This window comes from Biomphalaria glabrata, chromosome 2, assembly GCF_947242115.1.
Source record: "Biomphalaria glabrata chromosome 2, xgBioGlab47.1, whole genome shotgun sequence".
NCBI classification, from domain to species: domain Eukaryota; kingdom Metazoa; phylum Mollusca; class Gastropoda; family Planorbidae; genus Biomphalaria; species Biomphalaria glabrata.
The window spans coordinates 51,838,269-51,865,866 of NC_074712.1; the positions used below are offsets into that span (position 1 = coordinate 51,838,269).

A 27,598-nucleotide genomic window follows, 5' to 3' on the forward strand; every position below is an offset into this window, starting at 1 on the left:
GGTAACTTTATTTAAAGGGGACTTTACATAACTCTTGCTCCCACGGGACTCTACTTACTTAAATCCGGCTCTAGGAATTTTAAAAATCTTATTAAAAAATGACATGGATAGAAAGTACGTGTTAGACCTGTTGTATTCTCATATATTATTGTATTTGTATGTTTTATTGTATTATTATGTGTTGCTCATCAGGTCTTTCTGTGATGTTATGCGTACGCCAAATAATGTAACATTCTTATCTTTACATGTGACATTCTAATCTCAAGGTGTCAACCGTTAGGGCCATTTATAAAATTTTAGTTCACCTGAGTCAAGGTCGGTGTGATCTAAATGTCAAAATGAAGTGCTACGCTTAAGAAGATACTAAACACTATCATCCATGTTAACCAATAATACACCAAGAAGATACTCGACACAGTTGCGAGAGGATGCTGACAAGTAATGGACAGTCATAGGTATAAATATTACTTTTTCTTGTGTTCGTACCAAGCTTATCTCTCTTTCTTTCTCCCCCTCCCCAATGAAGTTGAAACAATTATCTATAGTCTATCATGTCTATGACAAACACATGATTCAATAACAAATAACCAATTATTAGCCAATTAGTCGTACATAATTAATTTTGTTATGTATGTATAATGTATATTACTAAGCTAAGGGGACATTGGACGTGTAAACAATTAGGTCGTTACGGTGTTTGACTTGAAAAATACAATAGCAAACAACATAATTAATTACCAATAATTAATTCACTAACTGGTTAATTTTTAAATTGATTTATGCTATGTTAGGTACAATGGATTACAGTTTAAAGTTTCAACCTGATCAGAGAATGGGTGTGATAGAAATAACGTGTTCAGTTATCCAAAGGGACCAAACCCTATATATGAAGAGTATTTGTAAATACTGAAGGATTAATTTTCCGTATTTGTGTCAAATGAAATGATAAATGAACAGTAATTAATTCAATATTTGATTAATTATATTGATTCATGTTTTGTCTATGACAATGAATAATTGTGCAAAGTTTCAACTTGATCCGAAATTGGGTTTGGGAAAAATGACGTGTACCTACACACTTTTGACCAGATAGACAGACAGAGTACGTTGATATAAGCTTTGTAAGAAAAAAAAATGGAACAGTGAAATGTTATTAAATATGGAATTCTGGGAAACACAATACTTAACAACCTTGTTCTGGAAACCAATGCGCAGCTCATTGCAGACATAGGTGTGCTTGTCTGAACCTTCCAACATATGTATGAGAACGAAGAGGAAGAATCTGTGGTTCTGAGTTTGTTCACGCGCAAAAAGCATCCCGAGTGTGTCCAACGGAAGAATGTTTTCAAATGTTAAGGTTGTCATAGAACTGTATATAATAGACATATTAAACAGTAGTAAACCGTAGTGAGGAGCGAGTTGGTTGTTTATCAAATTAACCGATCGAATAAGCTGGCTTTTAGCGAAGAAGATATTTTAAGTATACAGTTTTCATCCTTCTGCGGACCCTCTACGGTCGTCTCAAGGACCCTAAGGATTCAAGTACCCCAGTTTGAGAACCATTGATCTAGATGTCCTCAATCTGAGTCATGTTAGTTGGAAATGTACTTAGTAAACAATAAGACAGTTATGTACTTCAAGAACATCCTGTCGTCTGTGCCGTCATTTATAGTCTTCATGCACTAAAGTTCAGTACTGAGACACATCTCTTGCAGCATTGTTCAGGAAGCTGGCAGTGCTTTCTCTTTCATGACCTCGCGCACTTCTGAAATCAGTTTCGTTCTGATCTAGCTCCTCGCACTTGTGGAGGATGTGCTTCCTGGGAATGTTCCCATGGGGGAATAATCCATCTCTATATGACATTCTCGGCTAGTAACCTGTATAGGGTTATCTTTCCAGTTCCCCATATCCTTTAATAAATACATTTCTTCCTTTTAAATGAAGAGATAGAAAAGAAAATGGACACGTACATATTTTGTTTCGTTTATTTCTTACCTTTGTCAAAGTACATTCAAAGTTTTACATTTCAACGTTGTAAGTCATACACATAGACATAGATAGATAGATGTCTATGGTCATACATTTGAATAAGAAGTAGCTCGACAGACAAAACAATCATTAGAACTCTACACGTCTATAAATAGAACAGCTAAAGGGAAGTAAGACAGAATCACAACATAGAACTTTGCTCACACATTGACACAGAACGGACAAGATACGTTACTCTTAACATTCATTTTAAATTAAGGAGTAGTTTGTAGTAGTTGAATCTAATATATAGAAATGTATACACAAAAATACAAAGTAATTATCTTATAATGTACAACTTTACACAATATTTTTAAAAAATGATGTGAGCAAGACAGATTAGTCTAAGTCATGCGCACAACAGATCGGTGGTACTTCCATGATGAATGCATGCATCTGTGTCAGTGCAGTCCAAAATCTATTGAATTATAATTTTGATGACTCTGGAAACGTAATTAAAAATTCTTTGAAGTGACATTTATTGTGCGAGTTGTTCCAACTAGAGACTGACTATTGCCATTTATGTGGCCCCAATCTTAATGTTTTAGTCACCCAGACCTCACATAAGTTATTAAGAAATTTTATTATATTATTATTATTTATTTATTTTATGTATTTATTTATTTTTTTTGCAATAGTGTACTTGTTTTAAATGTCTTTATTTACAACTTTGTGGAAGAACTCATTTAGGCTTGGCGTACATTTGATATTATACTTTCTAATTTCAACATAGTTTCTTTATTAGATTGTTGAGCGCACCTTGCCAACCCTCCAATTGGAGGAAATCCGAAATCGTTTTAGTTGTCTAGGCCACTACACGTCATTTCCCCGCAAAGACAGACCCGTTACTGACAATGACTGAGCTAAATACCAAAAACACACGATCTGAAACATTGAGTGTAATCTCTCTTGAAACACGTACCTTTTTTTTTCTTCTAAGTATTCCCACAGTTTTACTAATATGTTATGGAAGATACCGGTACATTAGTTTGGTAAACTAAAAGTATCCAAATGTACAACTTTGTGGTGATCCCTTAAGGGAAGTGTCCACTTGGCCAGCGTCGTTAGCATGTGGTTTAAATCAAGGCGTATTATCTTTTAACATACAATACGTCCTGATGAAGCATTTATAACAAAACTATTTGCCCTTGTAAGCAGTGGACATTGCCTTTGTGGGCAGTTGACTTGGCTTTTATTGACAGTTGACATGGTCTTTGTGGACAGTCGACATGGCCTTTGTTGACAGTCGACCTAGCCTTTGTGAGAAGTGGCGGACAAAAAATAACATTCACAATTCTATCGCAGGAACGTCGCTGAAAGGAAATCGGTAGACCTATTAACCTTCGTAGTGACCTAGACTATGTAGGTCTAATTGTATGAACTAAATTTAATTAAAGACTTGCCCTGTAAAAAAAAAAAATAATATTGATTCCACCGCAATTAGATTAGCTATTGTCTTTTTTTTTGTCATATGTCTTACTGGAAATTTCGTGGCGACAAAGCGAGGTTAGCCCACGTGTAGCCTACAACAGAAACAATTCTAGACGAGATCACCCAGACAGAGGAGAGAGAGAGAGAGACTCTGGATAAAACAAAAGTGGAAAATGCAGACAATAATAAACCAGACACACACACACCGAAGTTGTAGTTTCTAGTGCAGAAGAGCTAGCCAAGTGATTTTTAATATTGAGACAATAACAATCAAGAATCGAATTGACAATTAATATCAAAACATAAAGAACAATTAAAAAATTATGACGTGATGTATATTAAATAATCAATAGTACTGTATATTTAAAAATCAATATTACTGTATATTCAAATAATTAATATTACACATATAAAAATGTACAGCAGTACAGGCTATATATAAATAAATGACAAATCAATCAGAAGTAGTAAGTGATGCCTAGAGACACCAAACATGTCGAGGTAATCAGGAGGCCTCCCACTCTGCACTCAATGTATGTAACTTGATATAATTAAACGTGATAACATTAATAGATCTCACTATCCAGTCTCACGGAAAGTTGTGATATTTCACTGACACTAAAAGTATTTAAAGAAGTGTGGTTGGGTGTAATACATGTATTTTCTGCTGTTTTGTTTTAGGCTAGTGCGTGTGTGTGTGCACAAACTGAACCAAAATGTACAAACAAAAAGTTGCTTGACTTAGGCCTATATATTTATTCAATACATTTCAGAATCCGTGTATTTTTTATAGTGACTATAATTCTCGGCAATAATGAATCATTTTAGCTAGGCATATTTTTATATTTATATCTTTAAATCAAATTAAATTTAAAAAAAAAAGGCCGAAAAAAAAAACACAAACGAATCATCACAAAACCCAAAACAGCCTACATGTGACTGTGCACGTGTTTCAACGAGACTGTATGTGTGTGTGTGTGTTAGATTGTGTCTACGCATAAAAACAAATTTTTTTTTTTAATTCTAGTTTTAAATTGGGACTGGAAATCAGTCTATCTATGTTTCAGATGTGTGGAGAAACAAAACAAACATTCTATGTTCCTTGTTTTACATGTTTTAGATATTTCTTCAGATTTGAAGATTACTACCCACCCCCCCAGCCCATTTCTCATGCAGGACGAAAGGGGTGGTAGCATGGAGGGTTTGAACCCGAGACCATAGGGTTAACTGTAAAGGGCGCATACCATACTTCCAGGCAGCTTTTTTTTTTTTTTTGCATGTATCAGATGTAGGCTAATTCACATTGAAATGACCTGCGATGCGAAGTAGATTGTTGCTGAGCTGCCTCAATCTATGTCGTGAATACATTCGATTTGAAAGAAAACAAATCTGACTCAAAGTGTGGAGCATTTTCTCTTGATAAGGATTAGTAAAAGCTAGCCAGGTAGAGATTACGTAATGTCTAAAAATAGCTACCAGTCGTCATTTGGGAAAAGTCAAGGATGACGTTATAAAACGCGGGACATTTTTGAACACTTAGTAACAGAAGTAGGATCGATACAGATAAGGGCAGGTAACGAAGGTAAGACAAGACTGCATTATATTGATATAAAAGATACTCAGGACAAGATTTAATGTTTGAATATAGATCTACGATTTAGTCCAGAAAAAAAAGTGTATTTAATACTCCCACAAAAAAAAATAAATAATTCAATGAATCACTTTTGATATATTAAAAAAAAAGACCCAGGCTACATCTAAAAAATCAAGGTATGTATGGCATGGGATTTTCAATATGACAGTCTATTTCTTATTGAGCCGACCAAATATTATAATTATACAGAGACTTTAAAAAATGGGAAACTTTTGAAGGAAAAACTATCAGTGTTTGATCAACTCACTCTGCCACACAAGATGGACTTGTGTATTGATTCAGGGATCAGTGCTTCTCAAAGCACAGATGACTACTGTGGCGCGACCATATTTAAAAACAATACTCCTGGGTGAAATAAAACAAACTATATACAATGGAATCCCTGTGGCTTAAACAAAAATAAAACATAAAAACACAGAGTTCATGCATCTAATGTGACAGTATCAAGAGAATGGCAGGGCTTATATTCTTATAACGTGAATTGACTTAGCTAGAACTAGATCTATTTATAGAGGAAACAACGAAACCCGTGTTTGAGATGATAATGTAGTTCTAAATATATCTAAGAAAAACAATTAGGCAACATTGACACTGTCTCAATAACCCAGTGCAGTGATCACCAAAATCTGCGAGACAAAACAAAGAATAGTGTAAGAAGGATTGGCGTTAATACACCAAGAACCTTTTAAATGTTTGTATAATGATTTTAGCGAGTCACTTCTTACAAAACTTTTATTTCGATGGTCTTCAAACAATGTATGTTTCATTTTTTTTATTTCAAAGTTATGATATAGTGAATGAATCATACACATTTAGTAACAATACAATATTGCACGACGTGACTCCCACAGTCTACTGCGACATATAATGGTAGAAATATACCTGGTGAAATAATTGTCTATTGGGATGGAAAAATGTGCTTTGAATGCCCTTAACATTTCTGGAAGGTGGTGCAAACAAAGAATCTATAAATGCTGATCATGTGAAGATAATATCAGTACAGAAGGTTATCTATCTAGAAACTTAATTCAAACATTATGCATTCCTTGTGTCATGGATCTGGCACCCAATGACTAATAAATAATGCTAAAGCCCTATAGTAATGTAAGCACAATTATCCACACACCATAAGTAAGTAATTAATGTATGATTTGTTGAATGTAACTATCAATGGCAACATTTAATATTTCATACAAAAAAGTTATTGTATTAAGTTAAATATAAATACATTTTGAAACAAAACACGTCTTTTAGTTTAATTCAAGATTGTTAGCTCTAATATAAAAGGAGATATTTTAAAGCACCCATCAGAAGATGTGTCAGCCTTGAAAAGCTATTTTTGGAAATCATTTTCTTATGCCAAAACAAAGAAGTTTGAATTGTATTCTACTGCCTAGCAAATTTTAATTAAGTGATTTATTTCTATTTCAAGTATTCTGCAATTACAGAATATAAAAAAAAAAAGATAAAAATGATATAAATAATAAAATAGATTGACAGTAGTTTAAGAATTTCTGTCCATTATAATAATTTTTTAAAATGTATATTAAAAACAACAACAACAATGTATTAATATTTAATATAAGTTACAAGCAAGCACAAAAACGTTTTTATTATGTTCTAGATCACTAACAATCATTCTATTTTCAGGCTCCAATTTGACAAACTAAAACTTAGAACATATATCACACACATGTTTATGTCTTCTTGCTTGAAGTGAAACACACACACAAACAGTTACTTCTAGACAACAACATTTAGTACAGCAAAAGTCTGAACATTGAATTCAATAATAAACTTGGCGACTCTTCAAAATGACCAGCTGCGTTGAAACTTAAATGTCTATCTTACGGTCATTAGTCTTGCCTCTCTCATTGCTTGCCTCAAAGGATCACTATTCAAGTTTCCAGTGAACAACAACATTATTTTGGTGAGGAGATAAGTTTCAAGGACGAGTTTTTCTTTTCTGAAAATTAAAAATAAAATGTAAAAAAAAATGTTTATTTGTACAATATATAGCACTGAAAAATTGCAATACAATGTATATTTGTATATTATAGCATTTTAATTATTATAGTTTTGTATTGATTTTGATTTTAACCCAACTCTAGACATTTATTTTAAAGAGACATCAAGAAATTTTTCCAACAATTTTTAATTTCAAAAAAAGAAATGGAAGGAGTTTAAAATATTTAAAAGTATATCCTTATTTTTTTACCAAAGATAAAAAAAATGCATATTTTTAACAGTAAGAATCATTGGGAACATAGATGTAAGGAGGTTTTCCCCAATTTCTAAGTTGATACCAAGAAATATTTTTAAAAGCTTTACAAGATGAAAGAATAATTGAAATTGCTAAGAGGTCAAAATAGAAAATTATAATGGTCTAAAATTCCATTTCATTTTGATGAAAGCCTGAGAAGAAAGTGAAATATAATGTTAGATACAATTAGGATTACTTTTGTTAATTAAACATCACCACTGAAAATTAAATTAAGGAAAAGATAGAAAATTAAAACCAAAAAGAAGTTTATTGTAAAATACCTAAATGAAGCTTTAAAAAAAAAAATCCATTAAGAAAGTACAAAAAGTAGCATGAAATAATAATTTTGACATATGATAAGAGTCAATGTTTCTAAAAAATTTTAATTAATTTTTTTTTTGTTTACTATTTCACAGAAAGTTTTCTGTAAAAAATTCTTGAAGTGAAATAAAAGAACAAAGTAACAAATAATTTCATTCTTTATTCATAAATTTGATGCACATGTATTCCTGAATTCCTCCTTGATATAACTTGTTGATAGAATGTTATTAATTTTAAATCTTGCATAATGGAAGATAGAATTCAGACTATGAGGAAAGAAAGTGAGAAAAAAATAAAAATGTTTTGTTCTATGTCATATACTAGTAAATAAAAAAATGGTTTAAGAACTAACAACAAAAAGTGATTAGCTAATAAATAGGTACAATATAAATATTGAAAAATAATGAAAGCGAATTGTTGGATGACCCAAGATGTTGACACTTTCTGTACATAATGAGTTATCAACCTATAGACCTATTGAACTCTCAAATACTAAAAATTAGTAACCAATGCCAACTACACATAAAAACAAGAAGAAATGGGATGATGCTTTCTGCTCAAGCAATTTTTTACCTTTGAAAAGTGGGGGGTTCAAATGTGCAATTGCCCAGTTGGAATAGCATTGCATCCAGGGATTGGTAAACCATTGGCATCCATTGGACAGGGTCCATCTAAACCTGTTGATCCCTAAAGGGTCATTTCCATATAATGAGGTGAACTATTTATAAGTATATGACTCTATACATGATAATATTGCCACTATTTCTTTTAATAAACAACTCATGATACATATACATAAAGACTCAACTGCCAATTGATCAATTATATAATTTCTTTGTGGTAAATAAAATTGGGGAACACTTTCTTACTATGAACACAGAAGCCTAGCAAAGAAAAAATGCATTTAAAAAAAGACTAGACATGCCTAAATGTTTTCAAAATGCTGACAAAGATCTGGTTGTTAGTTATGAACACAATATTAAAACATAATACAAAAAATAGTTAAATAAATGAAAGAGAGAAAACATTCATGTTTGATCTGCACATAGCAAACAAAAGTGAATGTGTTATAAATAAATAAATCACTGCAGCAAGTCTTAATGTAGGTCACCTGGTTTAAAATGCAGTGTTTGTTAAGTAGTTTTGTTTTTCTCTGTTATAAAATCTAGACCTGTAACTAGTTTTTTGTTATTACATCTGTTATAAATTCAATTTCATGCTACTCTTGGTTATTGATACAAATAGAGGTTATCCACAGCTGATGTTTGATAATGTCAGATAAAAAATATTAAGAAAAGAAATGTCTGAAGAAAATTATTCTGTGCATGCCCGTGTACCTGGGATCCCATTTCTGAAGGCTACCACCCACAGCCAGGTAATGGAAGGCCATCTTTATCCAATGGACAAGGCGCATCTAATCCAGGAGCACCCTGATATCATCATTTTGTTGATAACATAAAAAATGCTTCTTTAACCAGACATATATAATTTGTTTCATTAATTAATTAGATTGAATATTAGGTTTAAGTTGGGTGGGTTTGTTTTTTACTTGAATGGCATACATTTTAATTGCTTAATCTGTTATTTCTAAGATTTGTTTAGTTTTAAAAACAGTGTGTATAGTGTATACTATTGGATGTTTATATATTTTATATAAGCCTACTATGTTATATACATTGTTGTATGTTACATCCGACAAGTTTTAAATTACCAACTGTAGTATAATAGAAATATTTTTTTTATTGATCTACATAAGGCCTAAAAAAAAAAATTAAATTACAGTATATTTTATAAGGTAAGAAAATAAAAAAAAAAACTTTGCTCAAGAATTTTTCTAGGAATAAACACAATATCCATAAAATATTGAAACAAATATCCCTGTGGCAGTCAAACTAAAATGCTAACATAAAAAATTACAGATGAGAAACTTTTGTAAACAAAGCTCCTTCAGATATTGTAAACATTTATTGTGATACTTTTAGCTGTGTTTTTGTAATCACTCTATTTATTCTACACAGATAATGTAAATCTAGGCCTAAAAGGCTAATCTTATGACTTTTAGCTAAGATGTTAATTTAAAAAAATGTATTCAATTGAGCAAGACCAAAAATTTAGACATTCAGATAAAGGGTCTTGTTAAGTTGTTTTTTTATTAAATCCCTCAAGGAATTAGATATCTAGTCATCCAACAAGCATATTGATCGGAAACACATTGATCTAGCTCTAGTTATAAATTTGTAGGAAGACTGAAAATAATTAAATAAGTTTAGCAAAGGTTTATAAACATACAAAGGAAAACATAAAACTTATTGAATGCTCAATAAATCAATATAGGAGTGTACAGTGCAAGTCTACAAAGGGAAGTGCCATACAATCAATGCAATGTAGGCTACACACAGCCACATGGGGCAAGAACGGCATACATTTTGAGACATGAATAACAAAGTAATTTGGTAACTTTCCACCATTGCACTGGATCACCAATGTCAAGGTCTTATAACTCTAGCGATATACAGTTTCTGCTGTCTCAAAAATGAACTGCTCATTATTGTATTTCTTCTATCAACTAGTTCAGTACTTACTTCGGTCAGGTACGTGCATTTCTACACATGGGAGTTTTAAGACAGAGAGCAATAAGAAGTCAAACCAAACAAAGTCACAAAGAGTGATTGGGTAAAAGTGACTGGACACTTAACAAAAGAAATAAAGATAAGTGTTCATAGGATAGATAATGAGTGATTAGTGACTGGACACTTAATATAAGAAATGAGAGCTAAGGAGCAATAATTAGTGAGTGAAGAAATAATGAGTGATATAGATATATAATTAGTGGTTGGGAATATAATTTACGTTTTAATTTCATTTTACTCACTTTGAAATAAAGAAAATAGAAATTGTGATCAAAGAGGTTTATATATAGGCCTGACGATTATCTGAATTTGAAACCTGCCGACCTCGCGAAGATAGACTAAGTACATTCCAACCAGGCAGAGAATAAGAATACATTCTGTAGTCTATAGGCCTACATTTATGGTTCTCAAAATCTAGCTGCCCTCTCCGTCAAACATAATATTCAATCATGTTCTTAATACAAAATGTTTAAAGACTTAATTGTAAAAGCATTGAAACCTTTTTTTCTGCCACTTTCAAGGTAAACAAACACATTCACTCTCATGTTTCAACTAAAATGTTGAAAGAAAGAATATAAGCATCTCTGGAAATATTTCCTGCTCTCAAGCGTAGGCCTATAGCATTTAGCCTACATAAATATATATATTTGGGCGTTACATTGTGCAGGCCTTCACTGCGCATTCTGACTCGGTGCTCACTCTAGAGTTTAAAACTAAAGATGTGCAACTATATCTAAATAGGTCTTTTTATGTAAGTCTAGGAATTGAAGGAATCTTTTTTTAAAAAGAAATTCTAACCATGAGTAAAAGGTTTGACCTACTTATTTCCAACAAAAGCTAAGATTAAAGATGGCATTGTCGGAAATACGGGTTTGATTATTGAGATTATTGTGGGAAGTGTTGTCGAGAGGTTAAGTACTTTTGAACTTAGCTTGGTTTGGCTACATATGAAGGGGGCTCGAGGTTCGACACCCGATTCGGGCAGAGTTGTGTTTACTGAGCGCCTAATGGCAGCATGGAAAAACCTTCTCCTAGATACCCCCTCCCCCCACTGGTCCACAACTGAGATTGGACCAAAGCGATCTGAGCATGCTATAAGAATGAAAGTAGCGCTATATAAAAACATAATTGTATCTCTCCATCAAACTACAGGTCAAAGAGTGCACACTGATGTTGTCATATTCCTAGACCACACTACGGGGTGAGAGATGGTGATCAAGAAAGCTATGAACAGTGGAAAAAAAACAACATTAGCCTCAGCTCTGAAAGAAAAGCGTGCAAAACTAAAAATGTCTGGTTCCTCTACCACCAAAGTGAGTTACATGTGGTCGAGAAAGTCTCTCTAGAATAGGGCTCTACAGTCACGTGACTAAGAACTCTAGAGATGAACCAAGTCGTTCTACTACTGAAGGGGGGCCAGTGAAAAATCCATCGCTATCTATTTGACGCGGGGAATTGTGAATGTCCATCCCATTCTATCTTCCAAGATACAAGCATTAAACACATTAATTTTATATAATTTAATAAAAGAATCGTTAACAATAAGGAAGTTCTTTTTTTTTAATGGGAAACGATTGGAAAAGCACCAAGAAGAATACAAGAATGATCAAAAAGTAACTAGAAGAGCCCTAAGTGCAGGTCAACTTACCGGTTCTCCTTTATCACCCCGAAGTCCTTTCTTGCCTCTTTTACCTGGCTTACCCTGAAATACAAGAGATTCAAAGTCAGACATATAGATTTTCATTCTACATTTTTGTGAAACACTATTTATTCTCAAATTATATACAATCGTTTTAGGCTGGAGCTGAAGTTGTTTTTTTTTCTTTTCATTCTTTGTTTCAACTGTGGGACAACGCTTCAATAAGCGATCAGAAGGGAGATCATCCGAAGGGCGATAATGGTAATTATGATATTCTAAATTGACTGACCTCTCCGCTTAGTACATTTTTACTAGTAAACAAAGAAACGAAAACTATGTATAATTTAATGTGCGATGTGTACATGAGAGGTAAAGACAGTTTAACTTTGGCTTGGCCAAGGAGGCGCGAGCTCGAATGGCAGCACGGAGACCCTCTCCGATATACCACCTCCCCACCCCCCTTCCTCAACTGGTCTATAAAAAAAAGCATGCAATATGTATGAAAGATGTGCTATATAAGTGAAATTTTTTTTAAGTTGTGACCTTTCGTAAATGAGAGTGGCATGTTGCCAACACAATGATCAACTGCTTTTACTTTACCCCCAAGTAATGTCAGGTACCCATTAGAGCTGGGTCGACTCAGAGATCACAAAATTAAAAATTCATCTCTTCACCAGGATTAGAACCCAGACGCTCCGGTTTGAAAGCAAAGCGCTATACCACTCAGCCACAGCGCCCCGGTTAAAATTAAGTGAATGCGACATTCCTCCACATAAACATTCCACTCTTGCGACATTCCTCCACATATACATTCCACTCTTTTATGAGACTGGGAAAAGATCTCAACACTGAAAGAAAAGCGTAGAAAACGAAAAATGTCTGGTTCCTGGAATGTCACCTTAACCCGTGCTACACGTGGACGAGAATGTCTCTCTAGAATACGGCCCTACAGCCACATGAAAAAGTACACTAAATATGAACAATAGTCGGTCTACGAGATGAACCATATTATAGGTGTTCTACTACTAAAAGGGGGGGGGGCAATGAAAAATCCATCGCTATCTATTCGACGCACGGAAGTGTGAATGTTTGTTCAAATATATGTTTTTAGACAATCAAAATATGCTCTGTAAACGAAGAAAAGGTAAAAACAGGATTGAACTGAAACTCCAAAGACAGAAGAAAACAGCGCAGGCCAAAATAATTATTAACTTCAGTCTTCATTGCAGCTACAAGTTCAGGGATGCCATGAGCCCAACTACAAGAGAGCTGGTAAGAATTGATCTGAGAGCTGAAAATATTCGATCTATATCCATTTAGGGGTAATTTTAACACGTGAAATCTAGACGTTAAATCACACCTCCGAAAATAAGTGCAGTTATCTCTGTACCTGATCATGAAACACTGCGCGAATACCGAGATGCTGATAATGAAAAAAAAACAAACGTATCAAACAATTAAGCTCAGCGTTTCTCTATCTTATCTGTATCTTTCTATCTGTTTATGTAAGTTCAGCGTTTCTTATCTGTATCTTCAAATCTGTTGTAGCTCGATGTTGTCTTCACTGTCCCCTGACGGTGCACAGTGGCTGTGTTTTAACAGCGATAGCGTTACGTTGATATGGACAGCCAAACCAACAATACGTGACAAGAGCATGGCATCAGTATTGACTGTGATAACCTTACGTTACGTATCAGTTGCTGAGTTTCCAGTTTATTGACACTGTCATCAAGGTTGCATAGATTTCTAGTCAAACAGTAAAGTGGGATTTATTAAAATATTAATTTACTTTATAAAATATTAAACAATTAAAACAGGATCACAATGATGATTAAGCCCTATGATGACCGTCTGAACATTGTCAAAAATGCAAGCTAAGATTGTAATGTCATATTACGAGGTCCACAGGGGCTCGCTATGAGGACTAACAAAAAAAAGCGACGGGAAGACAACGTCAAAGTATGGACAGGCCTGTCAATGGACTATAATACTTGCAAAAGACAGAGGCCCAAAGGTCCAAAAGACTTATGGTCAGGTGAAGGTGAAACAACTAAGTTATAACTATAGGCCTCACGTTCTCTTTGACTGTCTGGTCAACACTGAACAGGGAGACAGACCAGACAAGCACAACTAATGAAATGTGTGTTCAAATTAGATCTACAGACGGATTCAACTTACGAAATTCAATTGGGGATTAATATCTCGATTCAATGACTTAAAATACGTGATTAACAGAGGTGTACATTACGAGATTCATTGAATCATAAATTACTTTATTCAATGCGGTGTAAATTAGTGGGGCTTAAATTACACAATTCAACGAGGTGTAAATTACTTGAGTTAAATGGGGGGGGGGGGGGTAAATAACGAGAACAAGTCAAAGTCAACCCAGAATCTACTTTCAAAGTCAACCCAGAATCTACTTTCAAAGTCAACCCAGAATCTACTACGGTAATACCCAAAAGTTGAACGTTCAGGAATTACATCAATTATAAATAATTTACAAATACAAAAAAACAAAACCTTTTAAAATACTAAGAAAGACACTAAGATAAAGGCGCATTTCGTTTTCCATGGAACGGGTCGCCTGAATCAGCCAGGAAAACAAACGACTCGGCAGATTTTATGTCACTGATTAACATGCATGACTAGATTGACACATGTATATGCAATGGCTGCCTGGTCGTGCGGTATGCGCGCTTGACTGTCATTCGGACTTCTCGATGGTCCCGGATTCATACCCTGCCCGCTGCCATCCCCCGTCGTCCTGAGGGAGGTTTGGACTAGGAAGTAAACTATCTTCAACTCTTAAGGAACATCCGAAACATGTAAAACATTTTTACGTAAATATCTTCTCTTTTGAAGTAGCGTCTGATATTTTAAATGATAATAGGATACATATATAGCGCAAATCGCTTGATTTGGTCACTTATTACATATGTTGAAACCTTCATATCTCCCTGGCACGTGTTGGACAAGACACGTTTTCAACGCTTGCCAAGGTTAGCGACATTCACCTTCTAAGTTTATCCAACACCTGATATCTTTGACTACCAAGCGTCGTGTGTTCCTGGTGTTATACTGACGTCACTATCCGTCTGACCATTTATCAATACTTCCCTGGATCGATAATAAGACTACAGTTCATCAATACCGAGGTCAAGGTTAATGAATGAACTCTTGCCAGTAATTTAAATGTCCCCAGTTGGCCTATTTGCAATTGGACATGTAGACCTTTCCCTTTCCTCGATTTCTTTAATACCGTGCAGTATGCGATACGGGCTGTCATCTCCATGGTCTGAACTGAAGGCCGACCTCTTGCCAGTTGTCGTCCTGTAGAAAGTCTGTTCTAGGACTTAACTCTTTCTCTCCGTAATTATTTACCACATTCTAGTGGAATCAACGTTGGTATCGTCAGTTAGGAGAGAAAGAGTTAATAATCTTTATGTCTAAAGAAACTTTCTAATATTAGAAGCCCAGCATTGTAGATATTATTTCAAGGGGAGTTAACGCGAAAGGAAAGAACCATATGAAAGTTTACAGAACACATTAATTGTCTACCTTTTACAGATGATTAATGCGAAAATCCAAAGGCCCGCAACCAAGGATAGACAATAAATGTTAACTGAGGTAAACGTACTTTTTTTTGTAGCTCGAAATTTACTAGTAAACGGCAAACATTGCGTGTTTACGTGGATATAGTGAGGCCAACAGAGATGAGCTTATCTGAAAACAAAAGTATTTCGCGATAAATAAATATGTTTTTGACTTTGACCTCGGAAGAAGGATGACCATGAATGGAGATCGTACTGCTAGTTAATCGCGTGACATGGATCTCACATTTCGTGCTACGACTCATACTATATAGGTCAGTTTATGGAGCGTAGGTCTTGTAGAAGAAATCACTTTCCGTTAGTCCGGTGGTTATCAACCTGTGGATAGCGACCCCCTTGGCGGTCGACTGACAAATAGCCAGGGGAACATCAAAAATATTGATTTTTTGTCCATTGAATTTTTTTTTCTTTTCTACTTCTTTCTTCTATTGTTACTAGAGATAACTGATTTCAAATTATTTCCTTTTAATATTGTTGCAGAATTAATGTTTTAACAGTTGGAATTTTTGTAAATAAATTGATGGCACTATATTGAGTATTATTAAGCCATGCAGAATCATAGACATTGTTTTCGTCGTGACGAAATTAAAAAGCTATTTCGTTAATAATTAAAAATGCCCCATTATTTTACAGTCCATATTATTGGAGGCAATATTTTCGATATTAAACAACCCATGTAAATGTCCAACAAAATAATGGTAAGAAAAAGAGAATATTATGTTATGGTACGGTTGCACTTTGAGCAACAAAACCCCAGTGCGTCATTAGTTACGAAATAAAAATATAACACCATTTTGATAACAAGCCTCCAATCTTAACCACTTGGTGGCTGAGCGGTAAAGCGCTTGGCTTCTGAACCGGGGGTCCCGGGTTCGAATCCTGGGATTTTTAATTTTGGGATCTTTGGGCGCCTCTGAGTTTACCCAGCTCTAATGGGTACATGACATTTGTTGGGGAAAAGTAAACGCGGTTGGTCGTTGTGCTGGCCACATGACACCCTCGTTAACCGTAGGCCACAGAATCAGATGACCTTTACATTATCTGCCCTGTAGACCACAAGGTCTGAAAGGGGAACTTTACTTTTTTTTATTTCAAGAGGTTAGTTATGTTTCTCTTTTGTAAACCTCTTGAAACGAATGCAACTTCTCGTGATTTATAAGAGAAGGCTGGTTCAAGTGTGGAGAAAATATAATTTCTCTTATAAATATGGTGCTCCAAGTTTGCTTTTGGGTTGGTCTGGAATAGTCTGAATCATAACGTTTGGTACTGACTAAGTCACCAGAAGTCATTGGGTCATAACGTTTGGTACTGACTAAGTCACCAGAAGTCATTGGGTCATAACGTTTGGTACTGACTAAGTCAAACAATTTAAAAAAACACAAAGAATCAAACGTCTGAAAAAGATCAGACTCTCGTAAATGAAACTTAAGATTTGGAAATAAAATTGGAGGAAATTAATATTTACAAGTTGCCAATCTTATCTGATCTCTATGAGGAAAACGAGATTGAATAAAAAAAAGGAATAAAATGATAATTTTGTAAAAAAAAAAATTATTAAAAAAACATTTGCGCATGCGTGTGGACACAATTTTATCCTACTTTCTACAATGCCAGAACTCTATTTACAGTCAAAGTTGAAGATGTTACGGAGACCTCACAGAAAGAGTTTATTGAACTCATTAATAGCGAGACATTGTTCAATGATTATTTTCAATGTCAGTTACACAAATATGCAGACATATCCCGATTTTTTGTGTTGCGCCTTCTTCTTCTATTTAATAATAATAATAATAATAATCTTTATTATCCGTAAGGAAATTTGTCTTACAATTTGTGCATTACACCAAACAAAAAACATTATAACTATAAGAAACCAAAGTGTACATTCACACCAGACTCACTCATAATTTACATGTGACAAAGTTTATACCAGATTGTTCTTATTTAATGATTTGATTGCCAGGGGAACAAAAGAGTGTTTGTGTCTGTTTGTCTTTGCTATCGGTGTCTTGTATCTCTTTTGTGATGGTAAAATCACAAAATCCTGCCACAAAGGGTGATTCTTTATTTCGAGGATCTTGTTAGCTTTTTTATAGATGTTTGTCTCAAACAACTGCCCAAATGGGTTTGTTTTTTGCCAATGATTTTGCCAGCAGCGTTTAGGATTCTATTAAGTTTATTTTTATTTTTAATGCTCAGATTGCCATACCAGGCAGTGATATTGAAACTTAAAATATTGCAGATGTGAGCGTGATAAAACATAGCCAAGGCCTTTTCGCTAACATTAAACGAGGACAGTTTTCTTAGTAGTCGTAATCTTTGCTGCCCTTTTTTGCTGATATAATCAGTATTTGCAGTAAAATTTAGTTTATTGTCTAGGATAGTACCAAAGTATTTAAAGGTTTGCACAATTTCAATAGTCTCTCCAGCTACAGAAACAATATCATTTTCCTATTTCCAATACTATATTTTTACGAAACAGTTTCCCAGCCTGTTATCAAGTCTAAAAACACAAGCAATCACCCCTTGCAAAGAAAGTCTCGAGACTTCCTCTTAATCAAGTGAAACAAAAACAAGCTCAGCTGTGACTATGACGCAATGTATAAACAATATATTATTACATATTGTTTCCTGTTTAAACATAAAGCTTTTGCAATACATACCAAATACTTACATTAGAATTACGATTTTATAGCATTTGCAAAAGCAGTTATGTATGCTTATGACCGAAAATAATTTTACTTTTGGCGATCGCCACATAGTAAATAATTGTAAAAAGGGTCGCCGAGCTAAAAAGGTTGAGAAACGCTGCGTTAGTTAGACGGCGTTTTTTTTTATTGATATGTATGTGATTGTCTGTCTATTAAAAAGAATGACTTGAACAAGCAGTCTTACTTTGATTCGTATTTTTCAATAGATATCACTAATTGAAATGTTCCTAGTGCATGTTAGTTTACGAACATTAATGTAACGGTTCTAATATACTGCATTTACTATTGTGACACTAACATCCGTTTCGTAACACTTGCTTTTAAACAGTATAACCACGATTTCGTTTACAGTGTGCTAAGGATTAAAAGTTGATTCGATTTTTTATTTATTTTTTTTTTTGGTTTCATAATTTTAAATATTTTACACGTTATTTATTTAGACATGCAAACGAAAAAAAAATATAAAAGTTTAAAGCTGCTGTGTATGTAACAAAATCCAGCAATACTGTTCAGTGTCAAGACAGTGACGTCATATCTTCCTTCGCCAGGATCATGAAGAAGTGTTCTTGGCATGATAAATAAAGTCTTTAAACTTTTCCTAGCGCTCATTTTTTTTGGTCAATTTAAAACAAAAAGTTTTGGTTTGACGTGATAAAGGTGGTCTTATCCCCCCCCCCCCCCCACACACACACACTTCTCCAGTGACCGACCCTAGTGACACCACTGCTCAAGTCATCTACTCCTCTGTAATGCGCATTTTCTCTTTAGTATCCTACCTTCTCTTTACTCTCAAAAACAAAGACACGTCGCACTTATCACGGACTTATCTTCCAATCGCGCAGAATGTTTGAGTGTATTCAAAAGTTGACTTCCAGTTTGACGATAAAACTTTTACTTGCTTGAAATCTTAGAGTGCACATGAACTTTTCATTAACAATAAACACATTTCTCTAAAGTGAGAAGAAGGCATGACGGGATAGCAATTTGTATAAATGTTCACCACATCAATAAAAGCAGTGACTGAACAAATATTGAAGAAAGAAGAAGGGCTTAAAAGTCCTTGACCTATAGACACCCGAGTCTCTCATTTATCACTTTGCTTCTTTGCCGCAACGCCCCCCCCCCCCTTACAACCTACAAGTTTTCACATTGACTAAACTTTTACATGTATCAAATATAAAATACATTGGAATCTGATTTAATTCGAAGTTGAAAGGATCACGTGATATATTCAAATTATCAGAGTTCGATTTACATTGAGAAAGGGAATAATAATATTGATATTTTACACAACTATTTCCTTTGCTAATCAAACGTGATCAGGGCATTTCGTATTATATAATTGACGTTTTTGTTTTTTTATTGACAAAATGTTCACTAGAATTGGCGGGATACCGGATTCCTAGTTTTATTGGGCAGTGTTGGATATAAAGTAAGGCCAATAACTCTATGCGGCCCTTCATCCCTACAAAGTGACCTACCAAGATACAAAGTACAGAGTCTACGCTGTAGAAAGGTCACAGTCTGTACTTCAGTGAGTGCAACACTCATGACCACTCAACCCGTTCACAATGAGACGTCACTCGTGTTAACCTGCAGCCGAGCCTAGAGCCACTCGGGCTCATGTACGCCCCTTGAAGCATAAAGAGAAGCTATTTGCAAAAAAACATTTCTTCACCCATAGGCATAATCGCTTTTTTTTTAAAACCATTTTTTAAATTTGATCTCTCAGTCGGTTAAATCAAATATTTCAATCAAATGTTTGACCAATTTTGGATCTTGGTATGTCCTGCAATAAACGCATTCATTGTTTACAAACTGATGTGTATATAGTTATGGAGTAAGTATGTGTGTGTTTCTATGGTAACGGTAGGAAGAGGTTAGCGATTGGTTGTGACTGATGACATTGTCGTAAGCGGTCTTAGATAGGAGAAACCAATCCCTATTGCCAGACTGAAAGGACGTGTTCTTGTAGTGAGTCAGATTTGGTTCAGAATACCATTTTATATTATAACTAAAGTCTACTACATTTATTGTATTTCATCTCAAGATGAATAGGTCAATATTGTAATCAAAGTTCTATTTAGTTTGGTTCACAAAGAAGTTATTCAAGTTATTTCAGGATTTTATAAATTAAGATAGAACACGCCTACAATGGTTTAGTTGTCTACTAGCAGTATGGAGCAACAAGTCAACGACTGTATACAACATACATATAGTACCACTTGAAGACCTTGCTATCCATATGGCATAAGATTCATCTGTTTCTTCGGCCGACGGTTAACGAAACTGTCATATGGCCAGCACGACGACCAACCGCCTTTACTTTCCCCATAAAAACTGCTGGACACAGGGCATCAAAAAAAAAAAATTCCGAAATTCAAAATTCCAGTCGTCAACGACATTTAAACTAGGGAATCATTGGTTCGGAAGCCAAGCACTTACCACTCAGCCACCAAGCCCAGTATATGTATTCATAAAAAAAATATATTTCAAGTCAATCGCCGAGTCTGGCAGGAAAGAAGGCAGGGGAGGAGTGACGCTTTTAGTAAGTCAGGCAAAACTCTTAAGCATGCAATGTTACACCAATTAAGAGATGAAAATATCTTCTTATATCAAAAACATTGTCAATAGATTGAAAAAAGAAGAACACACAATATATCATTACACGAGTATTTGGTGTAATACATAAACACTTAAGCAGTCTCAATAGGATGACAGTAATCTTAATTCCAACGACTGCCCAGAAAGATTAGGCTCGCGCTAGTACTTTGATCATTACCAGCAGGCTAATCTACTAAGGGTTGAACATGTATTACGTGACGTTACCAGCATTTTAATCTATTTAGGGTTAAACGTGTAGCCTATTATGTGATGTTAGGGTTAGGGTACGTCCAGTTTTCTACGAGATACTATTAGCCTCTAGCTTTAGCAAACCTAAATTTGGATTCCAAACATATTGTAAATGTGTTATGTAAAATACAACCGGAAAATTTAATTATAATTAGGCCTATGTCTTTAATTTTCGTTTCTTCTATTTTACAGTTACAAAACCCTTCTGGACTTCACGGTGGGAGCCTTCAGAGCTCCCCCTGGCCCCCACCCTGCTGTCTAAGGGTGCGAGAAAGATTTTTTTTTCCTTTTAAGGGTCGCCACCTATAACAATTTGAGAAACATTTCTTTACAAATAGAAGATTATAATAATACAATTGAACAGCATTATCAACAGATGATCATTGACATGTAAGTGTTATCAATGTTTATGTGTTCTACTCAGTAGTAGGACAACATGAAATAAATTTGTTTCTTGTATTAAAATAAAAAAAAATCATTTAAAATTTAGATTTAAAGCATTGTTAATGCTGATTGACGTAAATACGCAGATAAAATCTGGCAGAATGGCGTGTTAGGAATTCACAAAATATGTAAGACTAAATACTTTTAAGTAATATCCATGGGTAAACCAGACGATCAAACCACAAAATAAAGTGTGTACAACTTTTGTTCAGTAAATAGATCTAAATATATTTAGAAAAACTGTAAACTTAATTATAAATAATTAGCTTCAATAACAAATTTCTAGATTACAATATTATATTTCAAACAAGATTACAAAGAGAGTTTGTGTTACACAAACTCAGAGGCGGCCCCCGTCGAAGTCGGATCCCTGTCGGATCTGCATATTCGCAAATAATATTCAAGAGGTGATTTAATTTTGATGTAAAATGTTTTACACGTTTCGGATGTTCCTTCAGAGTTGAAGATAATTACTTCCTAGTCCAAACCTCCCGCAGGACGACGGGGGATGGGAGCGGGCAGGGTTTGAACCCTGGGCCATCCATAAATCTGAACGACAGTCCAGCGCGCAAACCGCACGACCAGGCAGCCATCCGATGGTCAAAAGTAATAATGTTTCAAAGATTCATTTGCCGTAAATTTAAATTTAAATTTAAAAAAAAAAATAGTAGATTAGTTTTAGTATATTAAAACATTACAATATTGATCAAAACGTTTGGAAATGAAAATCTACACTTTTTTTTACACTTTAAGTTTAGAAATTGAAATTCTACATCTTAATCTAGTCTATTTTAGTCTAAACTAGATCTAGAAACTCTAGATCTAGACTCTAAAATAATTTTAATTAGAATATAAATCCAGATCTATATATACTGTAATAAAAATCTAGATCTAGTTTAAAAAATCTAGATTAGATCTAAATCAAGACATCATTCCTTTTTTAAACGCGAATCACATAACGAGGCTTAATAAACATTACTATACCGAGTTCTTTTTTCATTTCATTTGAAGAATTAATTCCATATAACGTCAGAGGGAAAAAAAAACTCTACGTCACACGGCCTAGCTAGACTAAAAATCGCCTTCATCTATAAGAGCCATTTATCGAGTGTTTATAGACTTTGGTGCACCGAGTGCGTTCTTTAAGCATTTCATTTAAAGAATTCATTCCATATGACGTCAAAGGAAAAAAACACTACGTCACACGGCCTAGCTAGAATAAAAATCGCCTTCATCATTACGAGCCTTTTATCGAATGTTCATAGACATTGGTGCACCGAGTGCGTTCTTTTAGCATTTCATTTAAAGAATTCATTCCATATGACGTCAAAGGAAAAAAAAACACTACGTCACACGGCTTAGTTAGACTAAAATATGTTTTCATTAATACAAGCAATTTTTTCGAGGGTTAATAGACATTGGTGCACCGAGTGCGTTCTTTTAACATTACATTTAAAGAGTCCATTCATATGACGTCAAAGAAAAAAAAACACTACGTCACAAGGCCTAGCTAGACTAAAAATCACCTTTATCAACACGAGCCATTTCTCGAGTGTTCATAGACATTGGTGCACCGAGTGCGTTTTTTTAGCATTTCATTTAAAGAATTCATTCCATATGACGTCAAAGGAAAAAAAAACACTACGTCACACGGCTTAGTTAGACTAAAATATGTTTTCATTAATACAAGCAATTTTTTCGAGGGTTAATAGACATTGGTGCACCGAGTGCGTTCTTTTAACATTACATTTAAAGAGTCCATTCATATGACGTCAAAGAAAAAAAAACACTACGTCACAAGGCCTAGCTAGACTAAAAATCACCTTTATCAACACGAGCCATTTCTCGAGTGTTCATAGACATTGGTGCACCGAGTGCGTTTTTTTAGCATTTCATTTAAAGAATTCATTCCATATGACGTCAAAGGAAAAAAAAACACTACGTCACACGGCTTAGTTAGACTAAAATATGTTTTCATTAATACAAGCAATTTTTTCGAGGGTTAATAGACATTGGTGCACCGAGTGCGTTCTTTTAACATTACATTTAAAGAGTCCATTCATATGACGTCAAAGAAAAAAAAACACTACGTCACAAGGCCTAGCTAGACTAAAAATCACCTTTATCAACACGAGCCATTTCTCGAGTGTTCATAGACATTGGTGCACCGAGTGCGTTCTTTTAGCATTTCATTTAAAGAATTCATTCCATGTGACGTCAAAGGAAAAAAAAACACTACGTCACACGGCTTAGTTAGACTAAAATATGTTTTCATTAATACAAGCAATTTTTTCGAGGGTTAATAGACATTGGTGCACCGAGTGCGTTCTTTTAACATTACATTTAAAGAGTCAATTCATATGACGTCAAAGAAAAAAAATTCCATTACCTCACAATAGGCTAGTACCGGTACCATAAAAAAAATGTCTTTATTTACACGAGATATTTAACGAGGGTTCATAGACATTGGTGCACTGAGTTCTAATAGATATTATTTAAAAAGGATCAAAGCCACATTGTTTTTGCGTTTTGTCTGTCAGTCGGTCTGTCCGTTATCTTGATATAAAACAAACAACTAAAAGTTATTAAAAATTGATTAACCTTTATTTTACGTTTCAAAACATCGCAATAATTTTTAGGTATGAACACAATTGAAAAATTTATATAATAGATTGTTCCGGATGTTTGTATAAATAGTAAAAGAAAAAGAGAATTTCAGATAAATGTAATACCGTTAATTAAATTTTTTGGATGGTCTCGTATAAAAATTAGATGTACTACAGCCACGTGGAGAGATTTTCATACCTTACTTTGGTGTTTGGATTCTGTTTTCCTTAAAAATCGGAAACGATAATTAGATTTTTTAATGTTTTAGGTAGAAAGTTAAATGTACTGTAAGAGAGTAGTGAGTTAAAATATTTTTCATAAAAATCCGTAAAAACATTATTTCGTAAATGAGAAGATTATTTGTTTATTAATTAGAAGAGGGAGTTCAAACAATTATTTGGCGTTAGTAGATTTTTAAATAAATTCGGAAATTTCTGGCGACGATTTGTAAGAAACAAAATCCGGAACTTTCTTTATCGATTACAAAACTTATATGTTATGTTTTACAAGAAAATTAAATGTCTAAAAAGTAATTTTCAGTAATCAATTCTAGTAAATTACTTTTTTTAAAAGCCTTATGCGATTTCAAACAATCATTAGGCATAATTCATGTTTTATAAAACAATATCCGGAACATTTTTACACTTAATGAAATATAAGTCAGTATAGAGATTATGATTTAGCATTAATATGCTATTTACATAAAAAACGGAACAACATATTATTGATAATGTGTTTTTGCAACGTTTAAGCATGGAAATTGAATGTAATATAAGTTAGAAGAGCAAACAAACATTTGTTGGCGTTGATTAGTTTTGCACAATAAAATCCGGAACAATCAATTTTAGATACTTAAAACTATTGAGATGTTATGGGAGGAACATTAAAGGGTAAATCAGATTTTCAATAGCTTTTAGAGTTCTAGTTTTTTAAATCTAATCGTGACGGACAGACCGACCAACAGACAAAACGCACAAAAATAAGCTTCTTTTATTCGGATGGGGGCACTAAACAAAAAATAAATAAAATCTGATTTTTTAAAAAAGTTTAAGGAATTGGTTTAGCACCTGATCATGTTGCGACGTTACGCTACTGCACGAAAATCGCTGCATAAAAAGTCCATTTAAAAAAATGTGCGTGATATTTACATACAAAGTGCATTATTAGCCTTTATAAACAAACAGAAATGTTTTCTTTTAATTTTAGCAGCTAGTTGACCAGAAAAAACGTCTTTAACTATTATTTGTATTTGTTGTAAACATTTCCTGTACATTTTAAAAATATATTTGACTTAGTGATACTGAAAATACACAAAAATAGTCCATCTTTGTTAGCATATTGTAACATTGCCTCCCTTACATTTACGTAATTGTTTTAGAATTGGTGTATTTTTATGAAAAAATCGCTTGCATAATTAATTTTATAAATTAAACGGTTTGCTTTTAGAAAACCAAAAGTAGCCGTTGCACCTAAACTTTTCAAGCCGGATTTAATGATGAAATAATATTTTTCATATCTCTTCTAGTTTTCGAGATCTGAGTGTGACAGACGGACAGACGGACAGACGGACAGACGGACATTTTGCACAAACCTAATAGCGGCTTTTTCCCCTTACGGGGGCCGCTAAAAATAATTATTTCAGTTACAAATTTTTTTTTGTGTACGTTAAATGTTAGGAATCATTTTTTGTTAATATTTTATTGCACAGCGTAAAGTTTTGGTTTGTTATTTTGTTGATTTAGACATGTAAGGGAAGCAATCAAGCAAATAAATAAATAAAATAATATACAATAAGGTGAAGTAACTTATCTTATTAAGTTTTAGATTTTCAATTTATATCGATGTACCATCACAGGTCGAAATGGTAGAAGGGTCCTTCTCTTCCCTCCTCACACAGACACCGAATCAGAAACCCCATTGGTAGCGAAGCATGCTGGGAATTACTCCCTTAGAGCACGTGAAAGGAAGCGAGCAGTGAGTTTTAAGGTCCCCGTACAAGGGTAGCCCTGATGTCGGACATGTACCAGTTTTCTATCAAATCCTTGTCCCAATCCCCCCCCCCACACACACACCAACACAAGGCTCCTTTTTATTCTTTAAAATAGTTTACTGTCTCCCTTTGCACTTTCTAACATTGTGCCGCACCCAGCTGGAGCGGTTAATCTTGCATAATGGTTATAATGGGATGAATAGCGCTACAGAAGTTGGGTTAAGATTAGAAGACCGCGGCAATCATGTTTAGGATTGAACTAGAAAGTAGCTAGCTAAGCACTTTGTATAGAGTTTGTATATAGTTTGTATGTATAGTGTTTGTTTAGAGTTTAATTGTTTCATTTAACCTTCAATTTCAATGGGTTGCCAGTGTTCAAATTCAAACCAAAGATGACAACCAGTTTTCATGCTAACAATCTCTATTTCATGTACATTGTATTACACGCAGGCTGGATTTGGGACAGGGCAGGCGGGGCTACTGCCCAGGGGATTTTGCCCAGGGGATTTCACAATAGAGATATTTTAAAAAATAATCGAAATTTCGATGGGTCAGCAATACCTATTTTTTTCGTATTTTTACCGACAATACTCTAAATTTTACGGTTGTCAATACTGTCGTGGTGAAGAAGTGCCCGCTTGAAGCGTTCTTATAGAAGGGGATCGTCGACAAAGTTCTATTCGTTAAAGCGGTGATTTAGCTTTTAATAAATAGATAATTTTTGAAAGACTTCACACAATTTTTTCTTCTCTTTCTCCAGACCCCCAAATCCGGCCCTGATTTCAAGGCAGTGGAGGCGCTGTGGCTGAGCGGTAAAGCGCTTGGCTTCTAAACCGGGGGTCCCAGGCTTGAATCCTGGTGAAAAAACTGGGATTTTAAATTTCAGGATCTTTGGGCGCTTCTGAGTCCATCCAGCTCTAATGGATACCAGACATTAATCGGGGAAAAGTAAAGGAGGTGTGTGATTGTGCTGGCCACATGACACCCTCGTTAACCGTGGGTCACAGAAATAGATGACCTTTGCATCATCTGCCCCACAGATCTCAATGTCTGAAAGGAAACTTTACTTACAATACGGTGTTTTCTTACAGAGGACTCTTCTTTACTGTATTGTATTTTTTTTTTAAGTAAGCCTACTGCGTACGTGACGCCATCCACTCATTTAATATTGTATCGTATTGTATTGTATTGTATATTGTATTGAAAAAAATCCCCCGGTTGTTAAGGAAGTATCCTTGGGAACCACATTTTCATCGCAAGAAATAGGATTAGGCCTACTAATCTTAAATCAAGACGAGACTTCTTTTTATTATTATTATTATTTGGTTCCTTTTATTTCATAACAAATGAATTTTCAGTGTCATAACAGAGGGACAGTAATCTTGAAGGGTTAAGGCAAAATGCAAAAACAAA

At 34.3% G+C, this 27,598-nt stretch overlaps 1 protein-coding gene across 18 annotated transcripts in view; it reads right to left on the reverse strand.

Moving 5' to 3' along the window:
• Positions 1-1,971: 1,971 nt before the first annotated feature.
• LOC106055108 (collagen alpha-1(XXIII) chain-like) overlaps positions 1,972-27,598 on the reverse strand; it is a 178,040-nt gene continuing 152,413 nt past the window's right edge. For 12 of the 18 annotated variants that reach the window (XM_056021308.1, XM_056021302.1, XM_056021312.1 and 9 more), the window contains 3 exons: positions 11,976-12,029; positions 8,271-8,384; positions 1,972-7,079 (listed from right to left, as the gene is read on the reverse strand). In XM_056021308.1, the coding sequence (XP_055877283.1) occupies positions 8,289-8,384; positions 11,976-12,029 (150 nt within the window). In that variant the 3' untranslated portion in view covers positions 1,972-7,079; positions 8,271-8,288. Of the gene's footprint in view, positions 7,080-8,270; positions 8,385-9,034; positions 9,128-10,279; positions 10,301-11,975; positions 12,030-27,598 lie in introns of all 18 variants that reach the window. The other 6 variants (XM_056021304.1, XM_056021298.1, XM_056021303.1 and 3 more) reach the window with 3 other exon arrangements.